The sequence below is a fragment of the Dreissena polymorpha genome, chromosome 3 (genome assembly GCF_020536995.1).
Source record: "Dreissena polymorpha isolate Duluth1 chromosome 3, UMN_Dpol_1.0, whole genome shotgun sequence".
NCBI classification, from domain to species: domain Eukaryota; kingdom Metazoa; phylum Mollusca; class Bivalvia; order Myida; family Dreissenidae; genus Dreissena; species Dreissena polymorpha.
This window is the reverse complement of record NC_068357.1, coordinates 116,596,135-116,621,250: the sequence shown is the minus strand read 5'-3', so window position 1 is coordinate 116,621,250 and position 25,116 is coordinate 116,596,135. Positions and strand designations below refer to the sequence as shown.

The window sequence follows — 25,116 nt, the reverse complement described above, 5'->3', positions numbered from 1 at the left end:
ATATCAGTGTGTTGGCTGACTATTATGCAAGTGTTTATACGAGTCGCGTTCTGAGAAAACTGGCCTTAATGTGCGTAAATGTCGTTCCAGATTAGCCTGTGCAGTTCGCACAGGCTAATCAGGGACGACACTTTCTGCCTTAACTGGATTTTCGTGTGGAAGAGACTTCCTTTAAACAAAATAAATACCAATGTTGCTACGAATACTCTCGAACGTTTCTTCACGGTTTCGCCAAAAGCAATATCCACAATGATTCGTTCACGTTAACTCGTGTTTTTGTCTGTAAAATATGAAAAATTGTAAAAAACAAACTGAAGTATAAAGATACATTGTTTGAATACTCAGTTTTTATTGACAAGCAAAGTGGAAATTATAAATATATCCGTTGCCTAGTAATAAGGTGGTTTTCATAGGGACCGGGATGTTGACGATTCGATCACCAAAGGAAGCGACGTCTGACACGTGGCTTGTTCTCTAACGCCTAGCAACACGGAAAGGAATCGTGCGTTTAGGTGTTCATATGTAAGATGTGTAATAGGTCCAACTGCATCGCCCTTTATTGCTAGGGATTACAATATAAAAACATACACTCCCCTTTTACTTTTATAACAATTGAATTGTATTTAGTAAAGCGGTGTAGAATATACCATTTTAAATGTGTTGGTTTTACCCAGTGTGCATTGTGTCTGTTAACATAATAGTCCGATCAATACGAAAAGAAACTTAGCATTTGAGACGCGTTCTGAGAAAACTGGGCATAATGCAAGTGCGAAAAGTGTCGTCCCAGAATACCCTGTGCAGTCCGCACAAGCTAATCAGGGACGACACTTTTTGCCTAAATTGGATTTGTGTTAGGAAGAGACTCCATTTAAACGAAAAATGTCATAAGAGCGGAAAGTATCGTCCCTGATTAGCCTGTGCGAAATGCACAGGCTAATTTGGGACGACACTTTACGCACAAGCATTAAGCCCAGTTTTCTCAGAACGCGACTCATTTATTCGTGATCTCAGCGGTCTAGCAGGCTGGTCGAATACGGCAGGGAATCATTATACATTCGCTTGCAATAAACAATTATGTATTGCCAGTTAAATTGACAAAATTGAAAAAAAATGTTTCATATTCGCTAATTTTCGTTTTAGTTATGATATTTGTGAGGAGACCGTAATACTGAACATTTACCATTCTCTAAAATAGCCTTTATATGCATCTTTTGACTATTTATAAACCTGAAAATTATTAAGCGTTGCAACGCGAAACGATTGAATTATTTGGAGAGTTCTGTTGTTGTCGTTAGATTTTGTGAAACTACGCGGATTGCTTATATGAAGTATAAAATACTTCTCTAAATGCATAAGGAAGGATGGGCAGGTCGGACCACAAAGACCTCGTGAAGAGGCCGGTAGGACCTGTAAATAAACTCTGATATACGATTACGATAAGGAAGGATGGCCGAGTGGTCTAATGCGCAGCCTTTTTACTCCAGGACTCCAGGGGTCAGTAGTTCGAGTCCTGCTGAGGGTTACCTTTTTTCATTTTTTTAAATTTTATTCTTGATTTTTTACTGGAGCTTTTTAGATCTAATGTTTAAATGTATCAATATAAAGCATTTAATGACAAACTTCAAAAAAGGCCCATTTAATTTAAACAAATATGTATCTTTAATTGTGTACAATAAATTTTACACGTTTCACATCGTTCGTATAATAAGTCAATTTTAAATAATGTTCGAAGTTCTTATAAATTTAAATATACCGATGATAATTGATTTTAGTTATTACATAAATGCATACAGTTTCGCGAAAGAAATGACTTGGACTCCAGACGATTTGACAGAAATTGATTGAAAGAATAGTCTATATAGTTAACAAATACATGCCTACATAACCATGTTTTTGTTGTTCACTATATTTCGCTTGCACACTCAGTCTAATGTCCATCATCAATAGTTAAACCAATGTATGATCCGCACTCAAGATATCAAAAGGCATCGGATTCTTGCAATTGGCGTATGGAGGTACACACTAATCTCTCTGGTCATGCGGCGTTACCCGGGTGCTCGTCTTGGGACCCAAAACGCGGGTCTGATCGAAATTGACAAACGCGCCACAGTAGCCGCAAATGGTCGCTACGCCGGAATCGCCACTTCGACCCTTTGGCGTCATTCGATTGCTCGACTTGTACCAAAGGCGGTCCTTGTCAAGGCAGACGAACGCTCCACAGCAGCCGCAAATGATCGCTACGCCTGATACACCCGATTTGTCCTCCGGTTTTACCCGGGTGCTTGACTTGGAACACAACAGGCGGGTCAGATCCAAGCATACAAACACCCCACAGAAGCTACAAATTATTGCAACGCCGGAAAGGCCAATGAACTTGGAAAGAAATCTGTTGTCTTCGGCCGAGCTCATTTGCCTACGCATCGACGAAAGGTTGCCTCTATCCAACGTCAAATTCTGCACGAGGGCGTCGAGTTGACGGTCATCCACGGTGTAATTTACGCACGTGTCAAGACAGTAACCATCGGCTAGGAACAAAGTATGAATATTCATTTTGCTACATCGATTTGTAAAGCATACACAATAAATGTTCTAAGTTATTTCTACCGTTGTGTGAAGGGGAAGGCACATTCAATGTGCAACGAAATAATATGGCGGTATAATTTATTTTTTTCGAATTTACGAAACATGCATTTTACACATGAATCTGCGCTTCTTCAAACTGTCTTTTACAATGGCCTGCAACGACATTGAGCATTCGTTCAATAACAACTTATTTATCATTTACACACACTCCGTTGACAAAAAAAATCATTCAGATTCAATACAAAAAAAACGTATCAGTTTATGGACCCAGGCTAAAGGTTTACATCACATACACTTGAGGCTTTTACCTATCAGACATTTTGGTTGTGGAACCCACGATCCGTTTGACATACACATTGTCTCTGCAACTTCGGGCGCGAAACCCTCCTCACATGTGACCGAGTATGTGACGCCTTTCTTGGTGTCGTTGGCAGCGGTAGTACCGTAGCTGTAGACCAACGAGCCACAATCTGTAGTAGTATTGCGAAACACAATAGGGTGGTACACAAACTTGACCCTACAGCTTTGTATTTTCATTAAATTGTTTGCTTGATGGGCGTTTATTGTGTGGTTTATACACATGGCCGGACATAACCTATCGGTTTGGAATCCCGTTGTATGAATGAGTCTTCATTTAGCTAACTTTCTTGCCTATTATTTTATCCATTCTAATAGATTTAACCAAATCCATGTTGTGCAATGTATGTCATTTTGCAGATACAGTTTTAGTGGATGGGTATATCGTATAACGTGCAGATAAAGCCAAAGAGCTGAACATTGTTTTCTAATATTTACTGTTATGCACTTACGAATAAAAATATGAGAGCGCTGAATATCACTTGATGTTATTTGTTTAAAATATATCTGTCAATTGTATCGTGTAAATGTTTCCTCTCAAATGAACTTTCAGTTGTGTATAACAAACAAATAAAATATAAACGAGATTAGTGACTTTAAAATTACAGCCATCAACAAAGCAAACAACCACTTTTGATTCTGACAAATTTAAATACAGCAACGAAATAGTCAGTTTGAAAGAATGATAACCTGATTTCACGCGGTACTCGCAAATCGATTTGTAAAGCATAAACAATAAAAATGTAAGTTATCTCTACAGTTGTGTAAAGGGTAAAGTCTATTCAATGTGCAACGAAATAATGTGGCCGTATATTTGATTTCTTTGAATTTACGATACATGCATTAAACACATGAATCTGCGCTTCTTCAAACTGTCTTTTACAATGGCCTGCATCGACATTCAACATTCGTTCAATAACAACTGATTCATCATTTACACACACTCCGTTGCAAACAAAATCATTCAGATTCAATTTAAAAAACGTATTAGTTTTGGACCCAGGCTAAAGGTTTACATCACATACAATTGAGGCTTTTACCTATCAGACATTTTGGTTGTGGAACCCACGATCCGTTTGACATACACATTGTCTCTGCAACTTCGGGCGCAAAACCCTCCTCACATGTGACAGAGTATGTGACGCCTTCCTTGGTGTCGTTGGCAGCGGTAGTACCGTAGCTATAGACCAACGGGCCACAATTTGTAGTAGTATTGCGAAACACAATAGGGTGGTACACAAACTTGACCCTACAGCTTTGTATTTTCATTAAATTGTTTGCTTGATGGGCGTTTATTGTGTGGTTTATACACATGGCCGGACATAACCTATCGGTTTGGAATCCCGTTGTATGAATGAGTCTTTATTTAGCTAACTTTCTTGCCTATTATTTTATCCATTCTAATAGATTTAACCAAACCCATGTTGTGCAATGTATGTCATTTTGCAGATACAGTTTTAGTGGATGGGTATATCGTATAATGTGCAGATAAAGCCAAAGAGCTGAACATTGTTTTCTAATATTTACTGTTATGCATTTACGAATAAAAAATACGAGAGCGCTGAATATCAGTGGATGTTATTTGTTTAAAATATTTTTGTCAATTGTATCGTGTAAATGTTTCCTCTCAAATGAACTTTCAGTTGTGTATAACAAACAAATAAAATATAAACGAGATTAGTGACTTTAAAATTACAGCCATCAACAAAACAAACATCCACTATTGATTCTGACAAATTTAAATACAGCAACGAAATGGTCAGTTTGAAAGAATGACAACCTGCTTGCAAGCGGAACTCGCAAATCGATTTGTAAAGCATAAACAATAAAAATGTAAGTTATCTCTACAGTTGTGTAAAGGGTAAAGTCTATTCAATGTGCAACGAAATAATGTGGCCGTATATTTGATTTCTTTGAATTTACGATACATGCATTAAACACATGAATCTGCGCTTCTTCAAACTGTCTTTTACAATGGCCTGCATCGACATTCAACATTCGTTCAATAACAACTGATTCATCATTTACACACACTCCGTTGCAAACAAAATCATTCAGATTCAATTTAAAAAACGTATTAGTTTTGGACCCAGGCTAAAGGTTTACATCACATACACTTGAGGCTTTTACCTTTGAGACATTTTGGTTGTGGAACCCACGAACCGTTTGACATACACTTTGTCTCTGCAACTTCGGGCGCGAAACCCTCCTCACATGTGACAGAGTATGTGACGCCTTCCTTGGTGTCGTGGGCAGCGGTAGTACCGTAGCTATAGACCAACGGGCCACAATCTGTAGTAGTATTGCGAAACACAATAGGGTGGTACACAAACTTGACCCTACAGCTTTGTATTTTCATTATATTGTATGCTTGACGGGCGTTTATTGTGTGGTTTATGCACATGACCGGACATAATCTGTTCGGAATCCCGTTGTAAGAATGAGAATTTATTTAGCTAACTTTCTTTCTTATTGTTTTACCCATTTTAATAGATTTAACCAAACCCATTTTGTGCAATCTATGTCATTTTGCAGATACATGCAGATAAAGCTAAAGAACTGAACATTGTTTTCTAAAATTTACTGTTATGCGTTTATGAATAAAAAAATATGAGAGCGCTGACTATCACTGAATGTAATTTGTTTAAAATATTTTTATCAATTGTATCGTGTAAATGTTTCCTCTCAAATGAACTTTCAGTTGTGTATAACAAACAAATAAAATATAAACAATATTAGTGACTTTAAAATTACAGCCATCAACAAAACAAACAACCACTATTGATTCTGACAAATTTAAATACAGCAACGAAATGGTCAGTTTGAAAGAATGACAACCTGCTTGCAAGCGGAACTCGCAAATAAATGACATGGTTCTGTCTGTCCCTTCATACGCGATGTCCCAACGGCCGGACGGGGTCAAGTAGGCAAAGAGCGCCGAGATATTCGTCGTATTAGGTAAACCTGTGAGCAATGTGTTAAATGTTTTGAAATAAACCTTTTAATGGAGAGATGTATCGTGACTTTCAGAATAATAAAATAAATTTAATTGAAAATTAATATACAAAGAAAAACATACAGAAAGGCCTAATAAGTCAATTTGAAATTAATGACAAAATATTCCCGTTTATAGTATGCCAAAACTAGCCGTCAACCCTTTGTTCCAAAAGTTAATCTTATACGTACCTCCAACGAACTTTTTGTTAAAATAAGCAAGATTCGCCGTTGCATCTCCCCCGTCAGCCCACACAAAGCCGCGAGTATGGGTATAATTCAGCCCAATCCATATATACTCGTCACTAAAACAATATTATTAACTATGATTTAGGCTTAAAAAAGTATTTGTAATTGCCATACACATAAAATAGAAGCGAGATTATTGACTTTAAAATTACAGCCATCAACAAAACAAACATCCACTATTGATTGTGACAAGTGAATAAAAAAATAAAGTGAAAGTGAGGTTAAGTGAAAATAACAATGCTACTGTTAATAGTATGCGTACCTGCGATTCTTCCAAACCTATCAGCCAGGCTAATATCAATAACAGTTTCTATCAAAACTTCATTCCTGGCAATGTAAACACACTATATCAATCATTCCTGGCAATGTAAACACACTATATCGCAGTCGTTCATTTAAAACAAGGATGCCATATGTGAACCTGCTTTGAATGCGAATTTTATTACTTATTGATTAAACCGGTGTCTACCTTTCTTTATTTTTATATATGTCTCTCTAAAATTACCAAAGGCATTCATCATTTTTCACTCGATAAAAACATCTTGTTTGTCAATTCATCCCAAAACAGCTTGGCCCAGGCCTGTTTAGTCGATTTTGTCAAAAAGGTATGGCTCAACTTACTACAGGTTGATGCTGTCCAGATATATGCTGATGTCGTTGGATTTCGGCATGGCGAGAAGACCATTGTCCGGACACGTGATAGCGTTCATGGTGAAGGCGCCGGTATACAGTCGATAGCAGCGATCGCCGAACATATACGGGGCACCAGCTAAACACTCTGGGGTGAGATTTGTGATTCATGAGTTTATACCTTATATTTATCGTACTTACGTTCACATGCATCGCAATACATGGATTATTGATATAATTGACGAGATAACTGTCAACATTCTCTGGCTGACTTTGAACCTAATAGCGTGTTTTGTCGTTTACCTTGTGGATAGGTCTGGCATATGTGTCGGTTCGCAATACGTTCGCACTGTGCGTTATTGAATCCGTCTGTCTTGATTTCCACGCAGTCTTCGTCATTCCCTTTGCTGTCCTTAGGCTCATCTGCAGAGTTTCGCATCATACATCATAAACACTAAAATTACAATAAGTAGTCGGTTGGGTATGATAACACAAACGATTAACTTGATCAAATGTGATTGAACTGTGTGTGCAAAACAGCGATTGAACAAAATTTCGGAAACAGACATGAGACTTATTATTCGAAGTAAAGTTTTGGTTTGAAGAGTAGAATAAAATATTTAGCAAACTATTTTATATTTCCATTTTCATACTTCCATTTTTTATATTTTAATTTATAAAGAAAACTTGAAAAGAATTAAATGAGCGATATAAAGGCGACACTCGACAGTGACCAAAGAAGAACGACAGTTAATTGTACGCATGAGCATATCTTAAATAATCAACATGTTGATAAAACAAAGTTCGTAGATGTAAGGTTATTTCATGAAAAACACTATCTACCTGCGTAGATATTCATGGTCGTATGTTGTGTTTCATCTTATGTTAAATCTTAAGCGATTGAAATAAGCGATTATAGTTGACAGTCAACAAGCCCCATGTAATGTCGCGTGCCGTTGTAAATGTGCGATTCCGCATTGATTACCATGTGCCATGATTACCATGTGCCATTTAAAAGCTATATACGATAACACGTGACAAAGACATGAAACACAACGCTGAACAACAAATCTCGGTTTTTGTTGTAACATTTTTGTTTGCTTTAAACTTGAATTGACGATGTGTCATTCAAATTGTTAAATGTACATAAAGTCTTCGTTTGAAGCGTTTCTATATAATGCTTTTATTTAAGTGTCGTGTTCGTGTGTCACCTTAAAATGAGCGAAGGGCGACATTCATTTAAAATAAACCGTTTCAGTAGAACGATACACTGAACTTGACAACACTTGTAAATAACTTCATAACCTGAAACATTTAAACAACGTACTTAGTTTCCAGTACGTAGATGTGGACAGATCTTCCTGGTCGTTCCATTTGAAAAACATTTCTTTGCTGAAGTCCGTCAGTCCGATCCACACGGGTTCGTGATTTCCCGTACTAAAATGAACAAATACTAAACTTAATGTGGTTGCTGGTGATGCTTTTATCTTTCGCTATTTATGGTTTTTATGTGTTTTTGTTTTAAATTTGCACCCGTAGTGCGATCGTAACGAATCCGTAATATTATGGAACTATTTGTTTAATCGCTAAAAAAGTTATTGAATTGCTTGCATCGGTTGCAAATAAGTAATTCTTTTTGGTATATTGCGATGACTATTTCAACATGAAAACGCGATATATTAACAGATGAAACGAAGAAAATGAACCTTTTGTAACTGCTTTTTTACATCAAAACACATATCCGGAAACAGTCATGTACATTAATTCTCAGTCGCAAGTATATTGTTACTATTTTACTAATTATCCTTAAACAACGTAAACAGCTGTTTGATACCTTTACACTTCTCACAACTTTGCACAAAACTATAAGAAAAAATCTACTTTATTTATTCCTTTGTAATAATTCATAAAAAGCGTCGTAGCTGCTATACTTTGTTTCATATATTCTCACTATTTATAATATTACAAATGATATCATATGTACAGCTCAGACTTCTTACCCAAGGATATTATCGCGTATGAATTGCATCTCGATGGGTGTTTTAGGCATTGCTAGGAAGCCTCCGTTGTTATGACAATCCAACCAGGCGGCGCTGTATGTGGTCTCCTGACTAGAGACCGTGTAGCATGTATCCGTGTCAAGACATGTAGTGTCATACGTCAGAAGATCTGAACATCCGAACAAACATTCTATTACAGCACCACTCTACCAGGACACATACACACGTAAACAAAATTGTATTAACCCATTTATGCCTAGTGGTCTCTCCCATCCTTCTAAATTAGATCAATTTATTTCCAAATTAGGGATGTCTAGTACATTTTATATATATTTATTTCTATATTTAATATATTTCTTACATGAATTCCTTGAAGCAAACAGCGCAGACCCATATGAGACGCCGCATCATGCGGCGTCTCATCTGGGTCTACGCTGTTTGCCAATGCCCTTTTTTCTAGACGCTAGGCATAAATGGGTTAAAGGTATTGGTCATATTGAAATCTGAAAGGACAATCAGGCATGTTAATCATGTCGATAAATCAACACACTTTATCGCATCGTAAGATATTTAAAAAGCGGCATGTATTCACACAATCCATTCTTAGACTTTAGACTGAATGAAGAGATTAGGCTCAATAAAACAACTATAAAGTATCCCAGTAAAAGCATTGGTAAATAGTCCGGTCTACAATACATTTCTCACTCACTTTCGTAAGGGTCACGGCTGAGCAGACACTTGACAAGTGCAGTGATGACAATACACTTGACCAGCATTCTCTGATTCATGGTAGTTCTTTTTCTTCCACCCGGTTATTGAAATACGATCTTTTTGAGTCGCGTTCTGAGAAAACTGAGCATAATGCATGTGCGTAAAGTGTCGTCCCAGATAAGAATGTGCAGTCTGCACAGGCTAATAAGGGATTACACTTTCCGCTTTTATAGTATTTTTAGTTTCAAGGAGGTCCCTTCTTACCGAAAATCAAGTTTAGGCGGAAAGTGTCGTCCGTGATTAGCCTGTGCGGACTACACAGGCTAATCTGGGATGACACTTTACGCACATGCATTAAGCCAAGTTTTGTCAGAACAAGGCCCAAATGTTTGTAAAAAATTACACAAATATACATATATGCATATAAAATAAGGTTTCATGCAGATGCACAATATATTATGAAGGATCTACGATGTAAATCTTCACATTATATTTAAAATTAAATATTACAATGTAGGCGGAGAGTGCCGTTCTAATTCACGGTGTTCACCGCACATGTCTAAAATATTATCTTAAAGTGTACACTAATGTAATAATTCTAATAAGAAAGGAAACAACAAACGAAAGTAATTAATTGATATAAATTAAAATGAAGATATTCGCAATTAAAGCTTATTTAAATTATTGGATTGCTATAAGTTTACATTTAGATTACTTACTTGGTCATGCAGCATATCGGTGCCAAAACACTTAAGCAAGCAAGTAGCTTTGACAAGTCTTCAGCAAAATACTACAGCATTTTCCAACCTCATCACAGTATAACAAGGCGACCGTAATGTACAGTTTGAGCCAGTGTTCACCTAATGGATCATCTACATACAGCACAGCATGTTATAAATAAATGGGAAACGTTTTAAACTTCAATTCTTTCAATAGGTCACTTAATAGTTTATATTGACAATAATTCGTCAGCACTCTAACCTAAATGCATTTGCAAATATTCATCAAAGAATTTAAATAAAAGCAATCAAGTACCGCTTATTATGTCAAGTTCATTCGGAAAATTGAGGTTCAGTTCCAAATGAGGACGCACGACACTAGCGCGTGGGTCATAATGGGTGTTATATTTGTATAGTACACTGTGTACCCGCAAAAAACGATCAATACATGAAAACAAATATAAACAACTCAAACATGGAGATACAATAAAATATTCACGATAACAGCAATAATACGACATACGTAGACAATTACTTAAACGGCGGAAATCACCACCCGTAGCCCGTGTTAAAATAAATCAGTGTACAACTATTTCAAACAACGATGCATCATTTGAGTCAACAAAGTCTCCAAGAACAAACATCTATTATCAGTCTTCGATCAGCTATTATAATATTTTCCATGGCATCACTCATGTATGATTATATAAATACACTAATAGGTGTTAATTATTACTTGTAAATGGCGTAAAAGTTGTGATCAGACGAGTCCCCAGGAGGAGGGCACGTGAACATTTACAAGCTATAGTGACGTAGCTGACGATGGAATCGATTCATTGTGTCTTGTTATGAGAATATTGGGCTTTATGCGTGTGCAGAAAGTGTCGTCCCAGATTAGCCTGCTCAGTCCGCACAGGCTAATCAGGGACGACACTTTCCGCTTTTATTACATTTATCGTTTAAATTAAGTCTCTTCTTAGCAAAAATCTAGTTTAGGCGGAAAGTGTCGTCCCTGATTAGCCTGTGCGGACTGCACAGGCTAATCTGGGACGACACTTCACGCACGAGCATTAAGCCAAGTTTTCTCAGAATACGACTCCATTGAACTTTCCTGACGAAGATACTGACCTTTTCTGGTGGCAAACATTGACCCCATACACAGATTCTTATTCAATTAATTCACTTTTGTTTTTCCATTCACCAGATCTGCATGCAAAACACGGCATTCCAATAAGTCAGTGAACGTAAAAAAACACCAAAACCATCTTAAACCATGTTATAACATGGTGTTAATTGGAAAAGAATAAATCGCTTATTATGACATGAGGTCATACAGGCCCTCAGTTGCTTAACTGGAAAATGTAGAAACTAATATTCTTTGTTCAGTGTGTGCGATGTTTAAGTTTGAACCTATTTGTTTTAGCTCGATTGGTTTGAAATAATAAGGTTTATTCGAAACGCTCTCGAGTCCGTTGGCTGGGTATTGAACTAGTACTTTGTATCTATGGGGGAAAAGTAAATAACGATCCCACAGTTGGGATCAAACCCGTGACCTCCCGATCGCTAGTTGGACACTTGTACGATGTTTGTGCTAAAACTGTTGCTCTTATCAATCTGTTTACTCGGAATGACAAAGATTGAATATGTTACGAGACAGTATACACCCTTTTTGCGGTTGTGACTTCATTTTGTTTCATGAGCCTCTAGAGTTAGTTTAACTTTGAACCCGTTGGCTTGATGTGAACAAATTTAGTAAAGGGCCATCGCTTGATGTCGCACAAGTAGTACACACACACACACAGAAACACAGAAACACACACACACACACACAGAAACACAGAAACACACACACACACACACACACACACACACACACACATACTTGTAAAACCTTCCAACCGGGGAAATGTGTTCTAAACCTACCAACCGGGGACCACCATTTCCACATATTCTAGAAAGCTGAAAGTGATAAAGAACAGACAAGTTTCGAACCTAAAATACGATTTTGATATAAAAATTATGATAAATAGGGTAATAAATCAAAGAAAATTTTACATGCACACCGGGGAATTATATGCGTACCAAATGAGGAACTGCGATATGTGCCAATTGGGGAACGGTGTATACCAACAGGGGTACTAAATGCCTTTTGTGATTGACTCAAATATTATTCACATCAAAATAAGCATAAGAGACATAACGCAAATCAAACAATACATTTATGACTTCATCAGCTTTAAGCCGACTACAAGCATGCAAATGCTGCATTATACCATAACAATCATGGTGCAATCAATCAACAAATAAATACAATTCGTTCTTAAAACTAAAAAATAATGTTATTTTTTTTCAAGCCACGCTATTTGTCAAACCGAATGAAGGAGAGGGTGAGGCGGCTTATTTGTTTAATTCCTTTTTTCATCAGAAAAAAGCATTCACGATTTTCACGTACTATGAAGTTTTTTATCCTAAAAGTAGAACTGCCCATATGCATGTAGATTGAGTAGTGTAAATTTACTTTGTCCTTACTCTGACATTATAAAATAACCCATGCATTTAATCCCCTGAAACAGGTAAACATCAGAAAATTCATTCACACGCATGGCAACTTCCACTTCACTTAAATTGTCTTTAATACATTTATTGCATTTTTAAAAATAATAAAATCTGTAACTTTAAACAATCATGAACGTTTCACAACGAATGTGGCGAGGCCTGAGAAACTAAATAGTTTAGTAAACTAGCAAAACGACTTGATAACAATGCATTTTGATGCGCCAGTGACTTAGTCTACGGCGGTAGGTCAATCTGAATAATGATCAGTATTTATTGTTATAATATATGTATTCCAATTTTACAACTGTGATACCATTACACATGTGCTGTATTAAAAAAATACAGTATGTATGCACTTGTTTGAGTAGAGAATGCCAAAAAACGGGTTAACGTTAATAATGAACTTACATTTAATTCTACCTGTCGAAATAACAGATTATATTTTAAGGAAAATAGTCACTGGCAATCGCTTTGTTTTCCCTTGCAAACCAAACACCTTTTTTAAGATTTGAATTCACGTATTTTGTTCAAACTACATTTATGTAAACCAACTTATGTACCTAATTTTTGCATAAAATATAATAGAAAGAGTGTATTTTAAGCACTGAAAAGTTATGCCGATGTGTCATCCATATATTATTTGTTGAAAACAATATAAAAGTTATCATGGTGTTGTTATACACGTATAATTACCGCTGACTTTGACAGCATTATCATTATATAAAAACACTAATAATTAAATATGAACCAAAGCAAACACTTATCATACACGTAGTTTAATATTATTTTAAATCACTTACATTATAGTATATATACTTACTGGGATTGCACATGTGGATCAATTGTAAGTGTCTTGTTGGTGCCAACTTAAAAATAATATTACCAACAGGAAAATTATAACAGTGTGACTCAATTCTGAATATTCAGCACCAAACCGAACAAGATCAATTTCGCATACATGTCAAAACACTTAATTACATTCCAGATGGCAGATAACATGGTTAACATAATGATTAATCACTTAAAACAACCGACATTATAGCATCATATCGCAAAGTCTATAAACATGATTAATTATTAGCTTTGTGCATGCATTTGCATATCACATATAAATATATGTTTCAAATATGTACAGCTTGTTCAAGTGTGTGTATATGAAGAGTATTCGAAAAAACAAGTAAAATAAAACAAGTAAAAAACAAGTAAATAGCTTGTGTTAGAATGCATAAAAGAGGTCAGTCGCAAACGCGATAAATTGTTTTAACAATATCTTAGTCTGGGAAATGGGTATGTTAATTGATCTTTAACCATAAATGAGACAAAAACATAACTAAATCTGGCATCTTAGTAATTTTCATCTATGTTGAATTATAAACTTCAATTAAAAACATGGGAAACAATGCATAACTCCTCGCGAATTTTTGTAGATCAAGCAATTTTGATATGAAAAACATATAAACATACCAATTATATACACAAAGCAAATATGTGAATTGATAGCTAATGAGAATATCTACACGCAAAACAAATGCACAAAAATCTGTGTAGGAAATTATTGTAATGTTTAACAACTATTTAATCAATTCTAGTGCGATATTTACGCAATAATTTACATTTTGGTTAATGTTTACTTTAAAATAACTCTTAAGTACTCAACTGCCAGTCAGACACATGTCATTCAAAACAAATTTTGTAAAATTGACAAAACATTCATTTGTATTCTTCATATTGTAGCAGTAGTTTAGCAGTAGTTTTTTATGTTATTTACATTTATCTTATTACATCTAAAAGTGTTTGTTTGTTATGCTTGAACAAAATGTTTGTTTCCATTTATCCGACTGAATTTTGTTGTGCCTTCTCTGAACGTTTAGCCTTCTAGATTGATGTGTTATCATGTTTGCTATATTCATTCATATTCACCAAGTTTAGGGTAAAAAAAACACTTGTATAGTGAGTAACTCGTAGAAACTCGTAATAGAAAGTACAAAGAAACACTCTTTGGCCGAACTATATACCATTCCTAATTTGTTCGGCGATATGATTATGAAAAAATATCGTTTTTGACTGAACCGTATTAATAAAACATTCAAATACAATAAGCACACATATATCGTTTTCGAAAAGAGTATATAGAACAAGAAAACACAAAAAAATGTGGCAACTTCATCCTTTAACGTATTCTCCTAAACGTGCATTATATGTGTTATATTTTTTTAAGTTAAAAGTCCCCGTCGCTTTTTTGTTTTAATTAAATTTCTGCAAAAGTCTTTGAAATTTTTCCAACTTCTGTTGTGAAGGTCATTCTCACTTTCAATACATGCAAGTATTTCTTTTTTCCCTGGTAATTTACCCATTATCAAAAAACGATCAAAGTGTCTGTGAACAGCTCCTTTTTCGTTTTCACTCCATTGCTTTTTGGCTGCTTGTTTTGTTCTCCTGGTATTTGAAGTACCCTTTTCTGTACATGGATAATAAATCACCATATGACGTCGCTAACTGCCATGTGTCAGATATTCATATTGAATATATATATATACTTCAGTACAATTTTTCATAGCAAAATTACGACAAAAGCGTCCAGGTACTTACGGCACCTGATAATGACATCGATGTCACACGACAAATTTGGAAACATTATTTTGCCTAATGAATCAAACAATTACTTTTTTAAAGATTGGCTGAATACACCGACGTAGCATGTCATAACATATACCAGGTTGTTCCAAACATGTTCTCAAAGTTCGAAAAAGTATACAATGCATATTTTTTACAGATACTAATAAGACAAAATGTATGCACGGTTAAATGAAAGATATTGTACTTCTCTGGACAAATGTGTTGGAAGAAAAAAGAACTGGTTAACGGACTGTGGTTCACGGTAAATTCTGTATGTATTGTGCGGTGGTGGGTATAACATGAACTATCTTTTCTTACCCATGTCAGAATGTATCGTATAGCAAAATATCGAGTAGACGCTATTGTTTTTTTGTCGTTAAGATAAAATATCAACCAATGTCCATATGTAACACGCAAGTTAAATTTCCTAATGTTTCAGAGTTTCATACACAGTAATTGGCAGCGTATAAGTCTTATACTGAAAATTAAAATTAATGAAATTACACTTCTTGGATAAGCGATAATTAACGTTTTTGTGATTATTATGAATTCGATGTTTATAGACTACAGTGGTTAATACACATGCTCACCAGTTTCATTGACAGGTGTAAATTCTAAATTCTTTGTGTATATGAAGATTTTGAAAAACAAGTAGTTCATAGTCACTACAACTGGTAAACAATATTTTATTCTTTTTAAATTCGCATAACGTGTGCTATAACATGTTAATATAATGATCATCGCCGTACGTGTTATGTTAAGCCCAAATACCAATTAGCATCACCCGGAATAAATATTTGCACAATATAATTTAAGGCAAAATTACGCCCATTTCACTTAAGACTAAACCAAACCAGAAAATACGCCTTAGTAGCTTCGACATAGTGAAATATTACAAACCGTCTCATCGACTTCTTCCGTGTGTACGGATGTTGTTTGTCCTGGTTCCTGGCTGTCCGTAGATCTAGTAGTCATTGTGTTGCCTATTCAAAACAACAATAAAAAATGGAATAACACATAATTTAGTCAGAGTTAAAAAGTTCGTTATTCATGAAACCATTTAGTACAACACATTGGCATTAATTCCTTGTACAACAATTACAACAATTTCATGATGTTCATAATATGTATTTAGGCATGTGTAGTAATAACAAATTCACTGTGAAACATACCCTTTTTTGTTCCGTACATTTCTGAAAATGCAAAAAACAAATACACATTATCAGACAGAACGCATTTCAAGTAGAGCTTGACGACGTTTAATGATAAACCATTTTCATTCACGGCTAAAAGGTATTTAACCAGAAAATACACCTTAGTAAGGCAAAATTACGCCCATTTCACTGAAGACAAAACCAACCAGAAAATACGCCTTTGTAGCTTCGACCTTGCGAAATATTACAAACCGTCTCATTGACTTCTTCCGTGTGTATGGATGTTGTTTGTCCTGGTTCCTGGCTGTCCGTAGATCTAGTAGTCATTGTGTTGCCTATTCAAAACAACAATCCAAATTGGTATTCGACATAATCTAGTCAGTGTTAGAAAGTTCGTTAGTTATGAAACCATTTAGTACAACGCATTTGTATTAATGCATGTGTAGTAATAACAAATCACTGTGAAACATACCCATTTTTTGCTGCGTGCATTTCTGACAATTCAAATAACAAATCCACATTATCAGACAGACCGCATTAAAGTAGAGCTTGACGACTTTTAATGATTAAACATTTTAATTCACGGCAAAAAGATATTTGAATATCTGTATTTAAAATGAATAACTCATGAATGAACATGAATGTTATCATAAAACTGATTGGCTATATTTATAAAAATAATAATTCAAAAGACATTTAAAGCTAATTTAAAATGTGATAAATATCAGTGATAAATCCATCGCAAATGCCATCTTTACAATAGAATGTACCTTTCTCCATGGAAGTGTTGGTACTCCATAATCATATCGGAGTTCCTCGCCAATTGCAATGTCTCTGTCGGCGAAAGTGCATAGATGGGGAGCTTGGTTGACTTCAACTATTTTCATTACACAATTTGTTTTGCGTCTCCATTTTCGGCATCATTTATCATTCGACCCTCATGAAATATATCGTTGGTAGCGTCAATGCTGAATAAGACATTTAAATAAACACTTCTGGTGCTTTAAACTAAAATAACGCGCATGCCATATTTAATTATTATGGTGAAAAAACTAAAGATAATTCTTCTTCTAATGGCGTGATGTAAACGTTTGATGTGCAAAGTAAAGATAATTTGTAGTTACCAGCAAGATTTGTCTCTGTATTTAAAAAAGTAAATGAAGCTGCCTTGACTCTCCTTTTCATACTACTTTTCTAATTGCCGTGCATGTTTTACTCGTGTTATCAGATCCCCTTTGTATTCGAGAAGAAAGCCTCCTTTTTTAAAAGGCTTAGTGGCAAAGACTTCTTCGCCTGAAATATTTATATTTGTAGACATTTTATATTAATAATCATTTTGGTCATATAATTGAAGGCTAGATATAGGCGCCAATAGTGTTTTATTCATAAATAATCAATAAATCTTTATGCTACTTCCATACTTCTGCCCAGTATTAAGTAACCCAATAGTCCATGTTTGTTTTCTTCTTTTTAATGGAAAGGGGCTACGATGTTCTTTTATAATTTCTAAACGACTTTAAACATAACCATATACAAAAATATTTGTACCTATGACATCATTGACGGTTTTTACTTCAAAACCTGGTGGATCAACGTAATTCTGGCAGTACGTTCTTGCGAGATCAAGGGGACTTGGACCCTTTTGGCTACTAGATGTTAAAATGGAAATGTCGATGAGAAAAACAACAAGAGCTGTCAGCTCTTGTTTATAGATTGGGGTCATGTTGGTCAAGAAGGATGCAAAATATGAAAGCAGCATGTCAAGGAACAATTAAAATATTTGTGGTGGTACGCAAACTTTAACAAAGACTTATTAATAATATGCATATTCTAAGTGGAAAAAGGGGCCATAATTCTTACAAAATGTTGTTTACAGTAGTCTGCTCTTGTTTATAGATTGGGGTCATGTTGGTAAAGAAGTATGCAAAATATGAAAGCAATATGTCAAGGGACAAAGAAAATATTTAAGGTGGTACGCAAACTTTAACATAGAATAACCAATAATATGCATATTCTTAGTGAAAAAAGGGGCCATACTTCTTACAAAATGCTTTTTTACAGTTGTCTCCTCTTGTTTATAGATTGGTGTCATGTTGGTTAAGAAGTATGCAAAATATGAAACCTTATGTCAAGGGGCAAAGAAAATATTTGAGGTGGTACGCAAACTTTAATAAAGATTTATCAATAATATGCATATTCTAAGTGGAAAAGGGGCCATAATTCTTACAAAATGCTTGTTACACTTGTCTGCTCTTGTTTATCGATTGGGGTTATGTTGGTAAAGAAGTATGCAAAATATAAAAGCAATATGTCAAGGGACATAGAAAGTATTTGCGGTGGTACGTAAACTTTAACAAAGATTTATCAATAATATGCATATTTTAAGTGGAAAAAGGGGCCATAATTCTTACAAAATGTTGTTTACAGTAGTCTGCTCTTGTTTATAGATTGGGGTCATGTTGGAAAAGAAGTATGCTAAATATAAAGGCAATATGTCAAGGGACATAGACAATATTTGAGGTGGTACGCAAACTTTAACATTCCAACGCTCACGCTAACGCCGACGCCGGGGTGAGAAGGATAGCTCCAATATATATATATATATATATATATATATATATATATATATATATATATATATATATATATATATATATATTTATATATATAACGAACGAAAAACTGCCTAGAGCTCTACTTTGTTTAACGTATATTTATAAAATATATTCGTGAAATATGTACCGTGAAACAAGCTTTGTAATCAAATGATATTTATATAAATCGATCTTTAAAATTCGTCATCCAGTATTACTTTAACGTTTACATAAAAACGCTTTTTAATAGTAATTGAAAGTTGTAAACATAATTAAAAAACTTTCCTTAGTTTAATGCGTTTGTTTGCTCGAAACTCCATTTTTTCAACTTACTTTCACTAAATGATATAAATACCGAGTGTATGATTTTTAAACAGCGCAACCGGGGAACTGTTATAAGCCTGGATACACACTCGATTGTAATTTGGTGAAGATTTGTGTATATTTTGTGCATGCCACAAACCCGCTAATCGGGGAAGGCGTTGGATTTCTAATTTAAATTGACAGTTTGGTATTTTATACACGTAGATTAGAGATTTGCGCCTAAAACCAACCGGGGAATTCACACACACACGCACGCACGCACGCACGCACGCACGCACGCACGCACGCACACACACACACACACACACACACACACACACACTCACGCATTCTGTCTGTCTGTCTGTCTGTCTGTCTGTTTGTCTGTCTGTCTGTCTGTCTGTCTGTCTGTCTGTCTGTCTGTCTGTCTGTCTGTCTGTCTGTCTGTCTGTATGTCTGTCTGTCTGTCTGTCTGTATGTCTGTCCATCTGTCTATATGTCTATCTGTCTGTCTGTCCGTCCGTCCGTCCGCCCGCCCGCCTACCCGCCTACCCGCCTGCATGCCTGCCTGCCAACCAACCAGCCTGTCTGTCTGTCTGTCTGTCTCTGTCTGTCTCTGTCTGTCTGTCTGTCTCTCTGTATGTCTGTCTGTCTGTCTGTCTGTCTGTCTGTTTGTCTGTCTGTTTGTCTGTCTGTCCGTACGGAAATAGGAGAAATTCATGAGAACTTCTTATACAATAACATGTGCTCTAGCACACACAAGTTTTTGGAAAATATAGCTTAGCACATATAAAATCTTTATATTAAATGCATGATTTTAAGCATGCTATTTATTCAAATGAATCTTTGTGATGTTTGCTTACACACATAACATTAATTTACACACCTAAAGTACGTTTAGTAGAATACTGAACAAGTTGACTTTAAATTTTTAATGCCAAACCAGAAAATATAGCATATCAAAAAGAAAGAAAAACTAACACATTGTTGTTTTGAATACCCGTGGAATGAAAAGAAGTTCTGTTGGCTTATGCCCTGGAATGGGAGCATCCCCGGTTACTGGGCGTCTTTGACGGGGCATGCATTGACCATAAAGGCAGGAGAGCTGGTGCTGTGGAGCATGCTTCCAGCTGCAGAAGTGAATTTCATGTGATATTAGTGCTCTCATAATTTGATGATGATTCACATGATGTTGTGTGTGTGTTCTTTGAAATCATAAGTATTTCAATCATACTTAGTGTTTCTTTTCACATTTTTTCCTGGCTGATTTATCAGCTGGTTGATCGGTACAAAACTAACACACTTAGTATTAGTATGTTTCTTCTTGAGTCAGAGATATTATGAGAAACAAATATTTTATGATACATATATGTCCAATGTCTACACACCTTATTTTGACTGGCTCGGAATCAAATCTGCGATCTACATATTACATACAAGTCTGACTTTGTCCATGCTAACATACCCGGATGAAATGCTTTTGATAAAATGGGTCATAATTCATTTTATTTGAGGTAGAAGATCAAAGACAATTATTTGGCATATCTTTGAATGTTTTCATCAACAAGGAAATAACTACATATTTTGGAAAAAGTAATATACCTGAACGTTCCTGTGATGAAAGCAGTATTATACCTCAACGGCTCATACACATCAAAATTTCACATTTTTTCATGAACTGAAAGTTTTAAATGACTAAATGATTGTATCAATTTTTGCTTGTGTTATAGCCTTCATACAATTAATAGTACTTGAGCATAATTAACCTATAGCATTTTTTAGCAAACGAAGCATACATAAAGTAAAATAGGGAGGGTACAGTTTATTAAAGATTTATTAAATCGGTTAAACGTAAAGTGTGTACATGATTGATAAAACCTGTTCGAATTTCGTTCATAACATTATTTGGTAAAATGTGTTTTTCATGGGTTTTGTGGTAAAATTATGAAAATGGTGGATGCTTTCATGGAATCTGATGATGTTATATCTTTACCTATATGCGATATATTTGTACAAAAAAAACAAAAATGTATCTTATTATAAAGAAAATAGTTTGCCTTAGGGAAGCAATAATTGTAGTTAATTGTCATTGTGGTATGGATATAATTATTATGTTGATTGTCTTCTGGATGTTAATATTTTTTTGTATTGCAAATAGCTTACCACTCTGCGGCAAATATTATTGTCCTGATTTCTATTTATGTATCATTCGACCTGTTTTACTGATTAAAATGCAATTTTGGACTCAGGTTACATATCCATAAAGCAGGAAATTTTGATTAAAAAAATAACGTCGCTAGCAATAAGACCTCAAATATTACTGTTAAAGTATTCCAAAAATTAATGACTTGAAACGTGGTTAGTATTTGCCAGCTCAGTAATCTGGAGAGAAACGAATAACTACAATAGAGTAATGTACGCAACTACTTCTTTCTTACCGGGGTATAAGTACAATACAATTTAAAAATAAACATTGCTTTTATTTATAACTATAAAATTGACCCATAACTCTCTAAATATATACATGAGTACACATACTTTTTAAAATAGCTGGCACTTCATCATCGATTATCATTTCATAATGTTAATGGATAACCTGTTTGCTTCAGAATCAAACTAAAAAACAAACAGTATCCAGAATCCAAAATGTAGTGTTAATTTCTACCGTATAGCTTAATCATGGCGTTGATTGCATACAAGCTTTGATATACATTTTTAACATATTTGCTTTGAAAAGGTCTTGCGGTTTGTGGATGCTCTAATTTTTATCAAAATAAATTACTGAGTGCAAGACACTCTGTATCGTTTTGATGTGTGTCAGAAGTACCATCCTAGTAGAAACATACCACGTGACAAGACTGCTTTTAGTTCGGAATGCTTTGTGCATTCATTGCTGTGATCATCACACCATGTGATTGGATAGGGAGGCGGAAAACTACAACGGGCGAGGCATGGTATGGTATTGCGCAAGGGGGGGGGGGGGTTAGAGGGTTAGGGTTAGGGTTTGTGTTAGTGTTAGGGGTCGGGTTAGGGTTTGGGTTAGCCTAAACCCAACCCTAACCCTAACCCGACCCCTTACCCTAACCCTTACCCTAACCCTTTTTTGGGGTTATCACCCCTGACCATGCCTCGCCCGTTGTAGTTTTCCGCCTCCCGATTGGATAAGCAATATAATTACTTTCAAAATTGACGTCATTACATGAGCTTATTAACGGTTATTGCATTTCACCTTTTAGAAATTTAAAATGTGATAGGATGTAGTTTTTGTGTTGTCCTATGTTGTACCTTGAGAGCGTTACAATCCTTATTTTGTCAACATGCAAGAGATAAAGAACCGATAGCGCAAGTTATACATCCCAGCAGAAACGTTCGTGGTTTAACATTTTATTTCGTAGAAGTAGAATAGTTCCGATTGATGGTGAAATCCAGTGTATAAATAAGAGTCACTCGATGTGTGTGTTACCATTATTTTACATGCGTGTTTAAACTATTTCTGCAGTTTAAGGATTTGAAATTCGACACTATTTAGTGTAATAGATGATAATCTGTGATTTAACATTAAGACCTTGAATTCAACTCACCGAGATAACTATTTATACACACTTGATGGGTATGTTTATTCACCTGAAACACAAATGATCACACCGGTAATTACTGAAAACGGCTGTTTACCATATAATTTAAATGGATAATGTAGTTCATTTATGTAATCTTCGATGTGCCAAGTCAGCCAATTGGAGATTTCTATATCTGTAAAAAGTAAACGATCAAGGTAAGTTTTTTTTTTTGCTTTATTCTGAAACATTTTGTGTTTTTGATACAATTAAATTTGATACATCTAACATAGTTGCGCTAAATGTTGTCTGAGATGAAGGCTTTCAATGCATATGGGCCGTGCTCTGTGAAAAGGGGTTTAATGCATTTGCGTAAACGGTCGACCCAGATTAGCCCGTGCAGTTCGCGCAGGATAATCAGGGACGACACTTTTTCACTTTTATTGTATTTTACGTTTACAGAAAGTCTCTTCTTAACAAAAATCCAGTTATGGCGGAAAGTGTCGTCCCTGATTAGCCGATGAGGACTGCTCCTCACAGGCTTATCTCGGACGTTACTTTACGCACATGCATTTAACCCCTTTTTCACAGAGCACGGCCCATATGAAGTTTTTACCGTTAAAAACGTGCCTCAGATTTATTCAAACGAATATTCTCTTCAATCGCTTAATTTTTTTAAATGTGTGGGTTTATTTGTTTATTTACAAGTGTGCATTTTGTCATAATTATGGTATAATTGTGAGTTTTGGCGTATCTCTCAATCGGTTCAACCCCAAAGTATTTGCCATCAACGTTCCCAGTTTCAAAATCAGTGTACACCTTACGAAGACTAATCGGACGCCTGAAAAGAAGTCAAAATTATATTTTTGCATCAAACTAATTATAATAATGTAGCTGGCACTATTAAAAATATGCCCTATTTTACGCGTATAATTTCGGTATTTTCAACAAAATAATTGCCTTTGGTAAATCTATCAGGTAAAACTACACATTCCATTTATCCTTCAATCATATTCATTACGTAAATATTAAGGTTCGAACGGTTTGTTCTTTTTAATACATGTGTATTCTATAGACGACCCAAGCTATTTTCGTCGAAATCGGATGTAAGTTCCTGCAGGTATCTATACAAACTGTGGAATCAATATGGTATCTGTATGTCTGAATCCCTGTAAGTTCTTTTCAAGTGTCGTTCTTTTTAAGTAAATATTGACGCTTTCTTAATTTTAATCGCGATTGACAGGTATGCGATCTATTGTAAATGTACTTTATTTAAATTAATATCAGTTAACGTACCAGTCATTATAATGCATCGGAATTCTATGAGGGAATATCCTTTCATATTCCCTTTTTTCGTTGCAAAATGAAGAAAAACAGGTGTTTTTTTCTCACTTTTATTGCACACAAATTTAACCTTGAATCAAAATGCATGAACAGGAATTATCAAACTTGTATATTTCCTAAAAAAAAGTGCGTAAATTTACGAACATTTTTAATGCAAAAAGAACACATTTGACATCAACTAAGAAATTATTCGTAAATTTACGAACATTTTAAGGGAGAAAAATCAGTAGTTTTTTTCATTGCTTGTCACCATGTGGCATAAATTTATGAACTTCTTTTTTTTTAAAATATATGATTAACAAAACCATTATTCGTAAATTTACGCACTATTAAAAATGTTCAGAAATACTTGGTGAATTCATAGATTCTTACCAAAACCAGACTTTTAACAAAACCATACTTCGTAAATTTACGCACTATTTAACATTTTCATTGGTAAATTCATAAATAAAACCATACTTCGTAAATTTACGCACTGTTAAAAATTTTCAGACATAATTGGTAAATTCATATTCTTAGCAATACCATACTTCGTAAATTTACGAACTAGTAAAACTTTTCAGAAATACTTCATCAATTCATATATTCTCAACCAAATCTTACTTCGTAAATTTACGCACTATTAACAATTTTCCGAAATATGATGTCAATTCATATTTTCTTAACAAAACCATACTTTGTAAATTTACGCACTATTATATATTTTCAGAAATACTTTGTAAATTCATAGATTCTTAACCAAAAAATACTTC

The 25,116-nt window shown here is 35.0% G+C and overlaps 3 protein-coding genes and 1 long non-coding RNA gene across 5 annotated transcripts in view; 1 reads left to right on the top strand and 3 right to left on the bottom strand.

Moving 5' to 3' along the window:
- Nucleotides 1–1,707: 1,707 nt before the first annotated feature.
- Nucleotides 1,708–4,286, bottom strand: LOC127874980 (uncharacterized). Its single transcript, XM_052419704.1, has 3 exons — nucleotides 3,981–4,286; nucleotides 2,892–3,053; nucleotides 1,708–2,525 (listed from the first exon to the last, which is right to left on the bottom strand). The coding sequence occupies exons 1-3, from the start codon at nucleotides 4,252–4,254 to the stop codon at nucleotides 2,023–2,025; spliced, it is 939 nt and encodes a 312-aa protein (XP_052275664.1). The 5' UTR covers nucleotides 4,255–4,286; the 3' UTR covers nucleotides 1,708–2,022.
- Nucleotides 4,287–5,012: 726 nt separating this feature from the next.
- On the bottom strand, nucleotides 5,013–10,455 carry LOC127875443 (lymphocyte antigen 75-like). Its single transcript, XM_052420505.1, has 9 exons — nucleotides 10,244–10,455; nucleotides 9,523–9,665; nucleotides 8,814–8,982; nucleotides 8,141–8,250; nucleotides 7,117–7,236; nucleotides 6,805–6,961; nucleotides 6,127–6,239; nucleotides 5,779–5,904; nucleotides 5,013–5,232 (listed from the first exon to the last, which is right to left on the bottom strand). Exons 2-9 carry the CDS (start codon nucleotides 9,599–9,601, stop codon nucleotides 5,048–5,050), a joined length of 1,059 nt encoding a protein of 352 aa, XP_052276465.1. The 5' UTR covers nucleotides 9,602–9,665; nucleotides 10,244–10,455; the 3' UTR covers nucleotides 5,013–5,047.
- A 4,380-nt stretch (nucleotides 10,456–14,835) lies between these two features.
- On the bottom strand, nucleotides 14,836–18,220 carry LOC127874920 (uncharacterized). 2 transcript variants are annotated; one of them, XR_008047179.1, is made up of 6 exons: nucleotides 18,118–18,220; nucleotides 17,340–17,537; nucleotides 16,822–16,904; nucleotides 16,588–16,608; nucleotides 16,316–16,398; nucleotides 14,836–15,257 (listed from the first exon to the last, which is right to left on the bottom strand). It is a non-coding gene; the product is annotated as an uncharacterized LOC127874920 (long non-coding RNA). The 2 variants fall into 2 exon arrangements; XR_008047178.1 differs by lacking the exon at nucleotides 18,118–18,220 and adding an exon at nucleotides 17,694–17,918.
- A 4,604-nt stretch (nucleotides 18,221–22,824) lies between these two features.
- LOC127871144 (uncharacterized) overlaps nucleotides 22,825–25,116 on the top strand; it is a 45,348-nt gene continuing 43,056 nt past the window's right edge. The window contains exon 1 of the mRNA XM_052413871.1: nucleotides 22,825–23,238. The gene's annotated coding sequence lies outside the window, so the exon portion shown is untranslated. The remainder of the gene's footprint in view (nucleotides 23,239–25,116) is intronic.

Excerpts from the sequence above, each read along its gene's own strand:
- LOC127875443 (XM_052420505.1), bottom strand. The coding sequence starts at position 9,601 with ATGAATCAGAGAATGCTGGTCAAGTGTATTGTCATCACTGCACTTGTC. Across the intron at positions 8,251-8,813 it reads ATACGCGATAATATCCTTGG|TACGGGAAATCACGAACCCG; the intron begins GTAAGAAGTCTG and ends TGTTCATTTTAG. Across the intron at positions 5,233-5,778 it reads CGAGTTCCGCTTGCAAGCAG|ATTGTGGCCCGTTGGTCTAT; the intron begins GTTGTCATTCTT and ends ATACTACTACAG.
- LOC127874980 (XM_052419704.1), bottom strand. The coding sequence starts at position 4,254 with ATGTGTATAAACCACACAATAAACGCCCATCAAGCAAACAATTTAATG. Across the intron at positions 3,054-3,980 it reads ACAACCAAAATGTCTGATAG|ATTGTGGCTCGTTGGTCTAC; the intron begins GTAAAAGCCTCA and ends ATACTACTACAG. Across the intron at positions 2,526-2,891 it reads ACAACCAAAATGTCTGATAG|CCGATGGTTACTGTCTTGAC; the intron begins GTAAAAGCCTCA and ends CTTTGTTCCTAG.